Genomic DNA, 11,556 nt, shown 5'->3' on the forward strand with positions numbered 1-11,556 from the left:
GATGGATGGATTGATGAATGGGTGGATGATGGATGGATGATGGATGAATGGATGGATGGATGGATGGATGGATGATTGATGGATGGATGGATGGATGATGGATGGATTGATGATGGATGGATTGATAATGGATGGATGGATGGATGGATTGATGAATGGGTGGATGATGGATGGATGATGGATGGATGATGGATGGCTGATGGATGGATGGCTGGATGATGGATGGCTGATGGATGATGGCTGGATGGATGATGGATGGATGATGGATGGATGATGGATGGATGATGGCTGGATGATGGCTGAATGGATGATGGATGGCTGATGGATGGACGGAGTTAATTTGTGTTTTATTGGAGATGAGAGGGGGGTGCTTCGTGTAGGGGTGAGCTCTCTTCGCCTCGATGCTCAGTCTCTAAAAGTGCACGTTGCTGCCGGACCGATGTACCAAAAGGTGTGTGTGCGCCGCAGCAGAGCCACAGCCCGTTAATTTAGCTGTTTCGGCTGTTTTTAGTTCGGCTGTTTTAGTTATCAACCAGCATCAACAATAAGATATGTTTGTTTAATTGTCCGAGATTGTGGCGAAGGAGCGTCTCAGTTTCACTTTCTTCAAAACTCATGTTCTCTCCAGGAGCGTTTCGGTTCGTGTGCTCGTACTTTTAAAGATCTGCAGATTTTAGGATTATCCAGAATTATAACACAAAAAAACGAGGCTTTTGTTTGTTTTAGGCTCCTTCTGGCCGCTAAGACCGTGGTTAAGACGCGCCTCGGTGTGATTTCAGGATGGACTCGGGCAGCGAGGACGATTGACGCCAACTATTCCCGATGCTCCTTTGTGCTGTGAAGCGAGATAGTAGCAGAGGCGAAACGGTAATCCTGCTTTGTGGCTCAATATTGAGATGAAGGGATGACGTGTGGTCGTGACCACCCGGCAGACAGATTAAACCGATTTATTGCTGAGACCGAGTTGATAATGATCCACAACAACGTTGTTTAGTTTAAAACGTTAACCATGAGGAGAATCGCTAATCTGACTTCAAGCCAACGGAGCTCTGCTTGGTTTGGTTCCACGAGGACTCCCGTCCATGTGGGACGTGGACGGAGCCGTCGGTGTTTGATGAACAACCAGAGGCAGCTCTAAGGCAGATTGGTCTTTTCGGCCATTTTGCATGAAAGTGTATAAATAGCCATGTGTCTGTGGAAAACGCCACGAACAACTCCCAGAGAGGCGTCGGGCCTTTTTGTGTTTATACTTCTGTAAATTCAGAATAAAAATCTTTTTTTTTTTAGGGCTCCAACAGTCGATGACTGAAGTGCATCAAGCGGTGCTCCTCGAGGGATCCTGCATGTTTCAGATGTTTTCCTGCTCCTCAGCAGGTCTTCAAGCTCTGCAGGAGCCTGACGGTCACTCGCTCGTTCACAGCTGGTGTGCTGACAAATGGCAGTAGTTTGAAACAACCGTGGCTCTCCAGGACCTCTAGTGTAAAGGATGTCAACGCATGAGCATGAAAGCTCAGTTAAAACATAAACCTCGTTGCAAAGCTACAGGATAAAACGTGCACGTCATGCGCCTCGATGTTTGACTCGGAGCGGTGCGTCTTGACTTTAGGTGGACAAGTCACACAAACAGACCGTAGATCTGTGGGTCTTTGCTGGGACAGATGGAGCTCCTCAAACATGCTTCACAATAAAAATACAAGTTTACACAGGTCCTGCAGTTAAATTTAACTCGCCTCAAATTATATTGTCATATAATTTATTTTACTTCAAGAGTTTTTATCAGATTTATCGTACAGACAGTTTGAGGCTTACTTTTCAGGCTGCGTTTCTGTCTGCCTCTTATTAGCTTGGCAGTCGGTTACTATAGCTGCAGGACATTGGAAACCTGCGATAATTCGGTTAAATATCGCGATAAACCAACACTTTCCTAAAGTAAAGCAGGCGAAGTGTCTGAGAGTGAGGACGTCGTGGTACCTGTCGGTTGTTGAGGTGAAGAGGAGCTGAGCTGTGAGACAAAGCTCTCCGTCTACGTTCCTGCCCTCACCTCTGGTTGGGTGCCTCTCCTGGTATGTCAGACTGGGAGGAGACCCAGGACACGCTGGAGAGACTACGTCTCAGTTGGTCTGGGAACGTCTTAGAGTCCCCCCAGAAGAGCTGGAAGAGGCTGTGGAGGAGATGGACCTCCCTGCTCAAGATGCTGCACCAAGACCTGAGTCAGAACACGAGGAAGATGATGGATGGATGGAATAATAAAATAAATATAACGCTGCTACTTCTCAGATTTTCACCCATCACGGGGGGTCTCTGGAAGGTGACCCCCGTGATGGGTGAGGGGTCACCTTCAAAAGGACGGGTAGACGCCGTTCGTCCATAAACTTTCTTCAGGGTCAAAGTTAGAACCGGGTCTTTACTCGTCTGGACCAGTTTCTGATCCGCTCAAGATAATTGAACCAATCTTTATGAATTTGTACCTCAGTGAATCGTGTAATCTTTTCATCTTCAAGGTCACAAATCAAGGTCAAAGGTGATTCAGGGTCTTTGATGTCTGGGCTGTGGCTGTATACTAGTTTGTTGGTGGACGTATAACGTGTCGCACGTTTCTATAATTTAAGAGATGATCCCTTTGAGGAGCTGAATATAAACATGAAATTCTAAATCTCGGTGCTTTTTACAGTTGAAGACTTTCAGTGGAAGTGCTGCTCTTCATCTTCATCTTCCTCGTGTGTTCTCCCTCCTCCTTCCCTCTCGACCTTGTCTGTCGTTTTTTATTTTTTTACTCTTTTACAGTTGCTTTTTTCTTTTCCTCTCCACGTTCTCCTCCTGTGCAGATGCAAAGCGTGCTGAAGGTGGACGATCCTGAGCAGAAGTTTCTCGACGGGACCCTGGTGGGCGTGCCCAGTCCAGCGCCTGGCGAACTGCAGACCCCCATGGACGCAGATAAAGCTTCTATATATCGGTTTGTGTGTTTTCTGGGCTCTTCTATGAAACGGTTCTTTTCACGTCTCCTTGAAGTGTCGTGCTTCGTCCACAGCCACCCTCTGTTCCCTCTGCTGGCGCTGCTGTTCGAGAAGTGCGAGCAGTCCACGCTCAGCTCCGACTGCATCACCTCGGCCAGCTTCGATGTGGACATCGAGAACTTCGTCCGCTGTCAGGAGAAGGAAGGGAAGCCGTTCTTCAGTGAGGACCCTGAACTCGACAACTTGGTGAGCTGCTTGTACTTTGCTCGGAGTCTCCAAACGGTCTCGTGCGCTGAGAGTTTAAGGAGCTCAGAAACCCTGGGAGACATTTTCTCTAGTTGTAAACGGCGTCACAGACACCTGTCGGTTTAATTCCAGAGCGCTACAGACACGTTTTGATGCCTGGCTCTCTAAGGCCCAGTTTGTAAGAGAGACCTGAACATTTCTTAGTTTTTGGACACGCCGAGCGTCTGCGTGAAACCACACGTGTGCACGAGGGCAGACAGGAGAGTGCTGTTTGTCCTGATCTCTCCGGTCGCTCACTGAGTGAACCGTGTCCGGAGCCGCGATACCAGTTGCAGCTGTGGTTGTCAACTGGTGGCCCACGGGCCAGTTTGAGTTTGTAGGAGGGGGGTGGCGTCCAGCCAGTGGAGGTGACGAAACTAAAAATGACAAAGAATTCTAACATTTATTGATATTTTTCAGTTCTAGGACAAAAGTGAATACCATGTTCATGGAACGAAGGAAAAATGTTTCACACCAGTTTGAATAAAACTTAAAACGTTGAACTCTTCAGTGCAGCAAATTTAAAATGTGCACAAAATGAGGCAGTTTCTTTGATGTGTCTTTGTGACTTATTGACTTTTTAATTCAAAACAAATGCAGATTTACGTCGACTTGAATTGTGTGTTATTTCTAATCCTTATTGTCAAAGCTTCTCTTTCCCTCGGTGGTTAATGGGAACCCGTGCTGTAACGTCTTCCTTCAAACGTGGAGAAAAAGATGATTGTTGAAGCTTCAACAGCTGCAGACCTGTCCCACATGGTCTCCTGCGTCAGACGACGCTCTTATTCCAAAATTACTGAACTTTCCTGAAATTGTAATAAAGTCATAAAAATCACAGCGCCACCTGGTGGCATGGAAACATCAGGCAGTTTTGTGAACTTGTCTGAAGAACATGGTCACCGTGTGAACGTTTAACGTTTCCAGAAGATCCTTGAAGTGTAAACGAGGTCCGAACAATCCAAAACCTCCAGATCAGAACCTCCTGCGATGTAAAACCCACTCTGGTGATCAGAAAAGTTAAAAACCGTCCTATCTGCGTTTTAGAAGTAGACCTCATTGTGAGCTCGAGGTAGCTGTCAATCGGTCCCTGACCCGCTCTGTTCCGTCCTGTGGAGATGGTGAAAGCCATCCAGGTGCTGCGGATCCACCTGCTGGAGCTGGAGAAGGTGAGCGACCTGTGCAAGGACTTCTGCAGCCGCTACATCGCCTGCCTGAAGACCAAGATGAACAGCGAGACCCTGCTGAGTGCAGATCCAGGAAGCCCGTACTCCCCCGCACTGGGCCAGCCCCAGAACTTCTCCCCCACCAAGACTCAGGTGTGCACTGTAGGTGGACTTGAGTCAGAACCATCACACACAGTTTGGTGTAAACCTCATCAAAGTGGAAATGATGTGTTGCTGTTTGCTGCAGACCCCCAGCTCCATCTCAGGCACCATCAGCCCCCAGGGTCAGATTGTGGTGCCTGCCTCAGCCCTGCAGCAAGGAAACGTCACGGTCACAGCCGTCAACCCCACCCAGGTGGTCACAGGTACGTCACACGGCTCCTCCCCCAGGTGCTGACCCGTTGGGGCGGTCATGATGTCACGTGTTTCAGTCTCTGAAGCTCGTGTGTTTGTTTCAGGAGGAACCGTTTACCAACCGGTGACCGTCGTCACTCCCCAGGGCCAGATGATGACCCAGGCTCTGTCACCCGGGACAATACGCGTCCAGAACAATCAGGTACCGCCGACGGCGTCCACGATGGTTCTTCTTAAAGGGGACCGGGCCGTGGGTCGGGGCAGTCCGTCCAACAGATTCCAGAGCTGCTGCTTAACTGGGTTTAGAATTATTCAAGTGGTGGTCTTCAGTAAACGTTTGGTCCTCTGAGAGACCACGTCCACAGGGTTTGTCTCCTGTCCTGCATGTCCTGCTGTCACCGCCGTCTTTTCACAAGCGCTGCTTGAAACGGGTCCGTTTGAAAATGTTCTGATCATAATCGCTGCTGTGGAGCAGACTGGAGGTCGGCTCGGGGAAACTGGAGCTCAGAGCTGATGGGAATGACTGGGAGCAGCTGTGGCTGAGTGGTTAGAGCGGTCGTCCTCCACTGGGAGAGTCGGGGGTTCAATTCCAGCTGGAGTCGCATGTTGAAGTGTCTCTGGGCAAGTCGGATTTATTTACAGAGCACGTTTAAATCAGAAGCTGTTACCAAAGTGTTTACACTGAACCTCTCGTCGTCTCTGAGGTGATGAAGCTCCGATTGATCTACAGATCCAGGTCTTCTTTGTACAGCTGTGGTAGAGTGTGTGTGTGTGTGTGTGTGTGTGTGTGTGTGTGTGTGTGTGTGTGTGTGTGTGTAGTAGTGTATGAATGTGTGTGTGTGTGTGTGTGTGTGTGTGTGGTAGATGAGGGCACAGAGTGTTGTAAAGAGCTTTGAGTATGTTGATCAGCAGGAGTTCTGGGAGTTCAGTCCATTTTCTGTGGGAGTGTTTGGAGTCGTGCAGCTGATGTTTCCACAAACTTCTGACCATCACTTAGTCCTTGAACGTTGTATTTGGAAGGGGCGGAGCTACCTGAGAACAAAATGACAGTTTTCGTCACTTAACTACGTCCGTGAGAGAAGCGTGTGTGTTGAGGTGGTTCTGAGATGGCTCCGGTTCCTCGGGGCTGTGGTCCGAGCTCAGGAACCAGTTCTGTGGAAAACGCTCGGCTCTGGTTTTTAAACAAAGTAGAATAGAAACGGTCTTTATTGTCCCACGCGTGGGAAATTATTTTCAACATCTGTTGTGAGAAAGGGCCAAACGTTACTGGTTCTGACCCATAAAATCACGTTTTTTAATGTGTGTGTGTGTGTGTGCGCGTGTGTGTGTGCGTGTGTGCGTGCGTGCGCGCTCTCAGCTTCAGCTTCAGTTCCACCAGGACCTGAACCTTTTCAATCACGATGACAACTCAACCAAGAACAAACGTGGCGTTCTGCCCAAACACGCCACCAACGTCATGCGCTCCTGGCTCTTCCAGCACATTGGGGTGAGTGTGTGTGTGTGTGTGCGTGCACGTGTGTGTGCGCGTCAGTAAGTTTCATTCCCCCGTGTCTTCTTCTGCGCAGCATCCGTATCCAACAGAGGATGAGAAGAAACAGATTGCGACGCAGACCAACCTGACCCTTCTGCAGGTCAACAACTGGTCGGTTTCATCTTTTGTCGTTTTCTTCTTTAGTTTGGAGAATAGACTTTTATTTTTATTTACTTTTATGAATAAAATGTTGTAAAACATGTAAAACAGTCTGATCAAGGCAGGGACATTTGACTGTTAAAAGTTAAAATGGACAAAAAGACAATAATTTAACTCGTGAATGAATGAATGGAGGAACATTTGTGAAAAAATCAGCTCGTCTGTTTTTAAAGTGTTAACAAGTTCTTATGAAGACGTCAAACTGCACAGCTGGACACCTCCAAGGTCAAGGGTGATTCCTGTTCATTTCAAGGTCACGGGGTCAAAGGTCAACTTTATTACACCTTGTTTTTCCTCCAGAAGGAGGAACCCAAATGTCCGAGCAGCGTTTCCCCTGGATTACACGCAGGCGCTCGACTCTTCTGTGTTCTTTGTCGAGGTGGGGGGGCTGGACCTGGGCTCGGTTCTGTTGACCAGGTGGGGGGGCTGGACCTGGGCTCGGTTCTGTTGACCAGGTGGTGGGGCTGGACCTGGGCTCAGAAAATGTCCTCAGACCTTGTGTCCACTTTGGTTCTTGTTTTTATTTGGACCGCAGAGGTTCTGGTTCTGGTGAAGTCCACTCCCCTGGTCCTAAAATGGTTTTGAATCCGCTGGTAATCATGAACAGGTGAGGTCTTCACCTGTTCCTGTTTGTCCCCGCTGACCACCGATGACGTCTTCATGAGCGAATCTGACCTTTGACCCCTCCACCATGGTGTCTGCACTGAATATAAAAAGGTTTGTTGTAAGGTCTTGCCAGGAGGAGATGAAAGAAACAAATTGTGTTGTCCAGGTTTATAAACGCACGGAGACGGATTCTGCAGCCGATGTTGGACGCCAGCTCCTCCGAGGCTCCCAAAACCAAGAAGAAGACGCCACAGAACCGACCGCTGCAGCGCTTCTGGCCGGACTCCATCGCAACGGGAGGAGGCGCGCAGCAGCAGGTCACCATGCCCGACGGTACGCAGCTGCATCACAGCGCTTTGAGTCGTCTGGAAGCTGAATGTTTGTGGATAAAGACCCATTTAGGTCCGTCAGAGTGAACACAGTCCTGTTTTTACTCTGATCGGTTTGAGCAGAAACAAAAACTGAGTTCACTTCAGAGTTTTAGCAGCTCAACATAAATCAGTCATTCTTATACGTCTAAGCTTTCTCTAGTCCCGCCCATAACTGCTGAAACTTCAGACGCATCGAGATCATTAGACGGCGTGCCACGTAAGCTTTTCTTCAGCCCAGCACTAAGGTCAAGGTGGCAAATAAAGGTCAAAGATCCAGGTCATTTCTGTAGATTGCTGTAAAATGGTTTGTTGAAGTATTTGGACACCCAGATAATAAACCATTGCAATAGTCCAGTCTAGACGTGACAAATGCATGGACCAGTTTTTCTGCATCATCTTTAGATCAGATGTTTCTAATGTTAGTGATATTACGCAGGTGGAAGAAGGAGGTTCTAGTAACGTTTTTAATGTGGGGGATAAAAGACATGTCCTGATCAAAAATAACACCAAGATTTTTAACATTAGAGCTGGAGGACAGATTAATGCATCTAAGGAGGGAGAAAGACTGACACATTCATTCCTAAGATTTCCTGATGCTGCTCAATAATCCAGGTAGATGAACGTAACAAAGTAATTCAGGTTTCTTCTGTGTTGAAACATTTTGTTTTTAATCCAAAAGACTTCTCCAGTCTTCAGACTGAACAAGAACAAAGACAGAATGCAACACAACGAAGAATCCGTCCAGAGTCCCTGACAGCTTCGTTAGATATTCCTAAGGTGCTCAGGTCCAAAACCAAAACCTCAGTCTTGTCTGTGTTCAAAAGCAGAAAATTAAGGGTCATCCAGGTTTTTATGTCTTTAAGACATGCTTGTAGTCTAAGTAGCTGATTGGATTCATTGGGTTTAATGGACAAATATAATTGTGTGTCATCAGCATAACGATGAAAATTTCCAGGACATCCTTGTAAGAGAGATTGATGATCTCAATGGATTTCTTCCTGGTAAAATAAAGGAGGAAAAATTATCCCATGTTGTTTAATAACTTTACCTAATGGAAGCGTATATAAAGATTATTTGTCCAAATACTGAACCCTGAGGAACTCCATGACTAACTTTGGTGTATGAAGAAGATTCATTATTTACATTTACAAACTGTAATCTATCAGATAGATATGATTTAAACCATTTTAGAGCTGTTCCTGTAATCCCAACATCATATTCAAGCCTCTGTAGTAAAATATTGTGATCAACTGCAGCACTGAGGTCTAACAGGACCAGTAGAGACACCAGTCCATTGTCTGAGGCCATGAGAATATCATTAGTGACTTTCACCAGTGCAGAGTCAGTGCTGTGGTGAACTCTGAACCCTGACTGAAACTCTTCATATTATTTCTTTGTAGATGATCATGTAACTGACCTGCAACTATTTTCTCTAGAATATTTGAGATGAAAGTTAGATTAGATATAGATCTATAACTGGCCAGAATTCCTGAGTCGAGGTTATGTTTCTTAAGTAAAGGTTTAATTACAGCAATCTTAAAGCTCTGTGGTACATAACTGTTTATTAGAGACAAATCAAGCAGATCAAAGACGTGATTATTAATTAAGAGAAATACGTCTTTAAACAGTCTGGATGGGATCTAGCAGGCATATGGATGGTTTGGATGAAGATACTATTTTTTGACAATTCAGAGCTCAACAGGACAAAAACTGTCCAAACATAAATCAGGTTGTAGTGACATTTTTAAAGTTGTTTCATCTGACACAGAACCAGAGGTGATAGTAGGAATGTTGGTTTGAATTTTTCTCTCTAATTGAAATAATTTTATTCATAAAGAATCTCATGACGTCATCACTGCTTATAGTTGTAGGGACACATGAATCAACAGAGAGAGGATTTTTTATTAGCTATGGTACTGAAAAAGACCCCGGGGTTATTTTTATTCTCATCATTTAACGATGAATAATACTCATTAGAACTCGTCCTCCTCAGGTACGCTGGTGACGATGAACATGGAAGGGCTGCAGAGCCTGACCTCAGACGGAGCCACGCTGGCGGTGCAGCAGGTGATGCTGGGGGGCCACAGCGAGGACGAGTCGGAGGAGAGCATAGACGAAGACGACGACGCGGACATGGCCGGGCTGGGCCTGGACAACAGCGACTCGTTGCAGTAGGACGTCCTTCGTCACACGTGCATGAAGTGTTGAAGCGGATCTCCTCGGTGAAGATGCGTTGGGTTCTCATTGAGCACAAACGTTCAGGACGTCGTCCACGGCCGTCCTGCTCTCTTCCAACCTGCAGTCTGCGGAGTTTCACTTCCCAAACTGTTTTATAACGAGTTTATTCATGTAGGTGAGTGCACTTTTTGTATATTTAAGCCCCAGAAACCATGAAATAGAAGAAAAAGATGTGTTGAGAACACCACAACGTCTGTTCTGTTATTATCCACCGATAGTTTTGATCTGTTCCCCGTCCGTTCAGATTTTATTTTGGATGCCAGCGTTTGAGAGCTGTATATGTAACGGATTGTCTTCACCTTTTGCATGCCTGTGTTTTGAGTAGACGTGCACACTCTTCCAGTGGACTCCACGTCCTGACGGAGGCCTCCAGGCCGCCGCAGGGCTCGGGTGGAGACAGAAACGTAGAGATGCTTATTTTTCTATACGAACATGAAATGAGTGTTGTTTCTTTTTGTGCTCAGTTTTGTAAGGAATATTTCTGTACAGATTCCTAATTAAAACAAGCGGCCCTGTTTTTCAGGGTTCCTTTGAAGTTTTTTTAAAAACGGCTAAAGAAGTCAAGCTATTTAAATTGGTTTTAAACTTGTCGTACCACCAAGGTCAAAACTTGTTCTTTTATAAAGACTTCTTGGCAGGAAGCACAAACGTCTGAGCCGCGATGAAATTGGCCAAGAAGACACTAAACTGCAGAATGCTGTTTGTAAAGCTTGTGAATAGTTTCACTTTGTGTGCCGACGCCTGGCCGTGCCCCGAGGAGACGACCCGACCGGTCGCGTGCAGCGCACCTCAAATCATTTCATCTCGACGCACAATCCAGAACACTATGCTAACAACACAATCACGCTCCAGAGTGGACTACATCACAGACAGGAAGCAACGGACACTTTGCACACATCCGGTTTTTATTGTTCTGTACATAACGTGTCGCTGTGGAGCGGGACCCGGTGTTCATGGACCTGCATGAAGCTCCGCCCACCGCCACAGACATAAATGTAGTGAAAGATGTGAACTCTCATCAGATGTTTTTATCGCACAAATCGGGGGGCCTGTTGTTGAACTCTGTCATGTTGGACAGCAGTGATCTGGTTTGTGTCCCTCCTGAGACTTCTTGTTTTTTGATGTGGCCTCGCAGAGCTTCGTTCTTCACTTGGGTTTGTCTTGCTTTTTATGAAGCGTTGTTCACGTTCTCTCGTCTGTTTTGCCTTAGAGCTTTATATTTTGGAATAAACGATGCCTAACTCTGCCCCTCATGCCGTCTCTTCATTTCCCTGTCCTCCGGAGACGTCGGTTCGAAGCCTCCGGAAGGATCTCCGTGGAGTCGGGATTCAGTTCTGTCGGGCCTCGTCTCTCTGGAAGACAAGAAGTGGACGGTGTTAGGATGAAGGAAGACCAGGTCCACGCCTCTGTTTATTGACGAGTCATCATGAGTTCTTGTTCGGTTCTGACCCTGGACTCCGTTAAACTTCACGACCGTTATGAGGAAACATCCGGCTCCTTCTTAAACTGCCTAAAAAATAAAGTTTTTCTCTCAAACAAATCTCTGAGAGTGATCTCAGTCTGAACAAAAATAACATTCAAGTTTAAAGGACTAATTTTTTATGCCAAGTCTTTAGTTTAAAAAGACATTTCAGTAAAACAGAATGTACAAAATATTTATTTTACAGCAACTTTTTAATAAAAAACATGATCCCCCATTAGTGCAACTCTTCTGAGCCGGTAGCTTCGGTGAAACTTACTCCTGTCTCTCTGACGTGGAGGTCATTTCTAACTCTGCCTGTGGTTAAACAAGAAAACTAAATGTTTTTTACTCCTTCTGACTCGGATATACAGCAGGAACTTTAGGGGGAACTTTAGGGGGAACTTTAGGATGAACTTTAGGGGGAACTTTAGGA

At 46.3% G+C, this 11,556-nt stretch overlaps 1 protein-coding gene across 1 annotated transcript in view; it reads left to right on the forward strand.

Annotated features, from left to right (window-relative positions):
• The window catches only part of pknox1.1 (pbx/knotted 1 homeobox 1.1), a 13,483-nt gene extending 2,586 nt beyond the window's left edge, over window positions 1–10,897 (forward strand). The window contains exons 3-11 of the mRNA XM_037686766.1: window positions 2,826–2,953; window positions 3,029–3,200; window positions 4,355–4,564; window positions 4,650–4,767; window positions 4,861–4,958; window positions 6,114–6,242; window positions 6,322–6,398; window positions 7,219–7,385; window positions 9,417–10,897. Coding sequence (XP_037542694.1) covers window positions 2,826–2,953; window positions 3,029–3,200; window positions 4,355–4,564; window positions 4,650–4,767; window positions 4,861–4,958; window positions 6,114–6,242; window positions 6,322–6,398; window positions 7,219–7,385; window positions 9,417–9,598 — 1,281 coding nt within the window. The 3' untranslated portion in view covers window positions 9,599–10,897. The remainder of the gene's footprint in view (window positions 1–2,825; window positions 2,954–3,028; window positions 3,201–4,354; window positions 4,565–4,649; window positions 4,768–4,860; window positions 4,959–6,113; window positions 6,243–6,321; window positions 6,399–7,218; window positions 7,386–9,416) is intronic.
• The last annotated feature ends 659 nt before the right edge of the window (window positions 10,898–11,556 follow it).

Source organism: Nematolebias whitei, chromosome 13, assembly GCF_014905685.2.
Source record: "Nematolebias whitei isolate Nwh7 chromosome 13, NemWhi1, whole genome shotgun sequence".
NCBI lineage: Eukaryota > Metazoa > Chordata > Actinopteri > Cyprinodontiformes > Rivulidae > Nematolebias > Nematolebias whitei.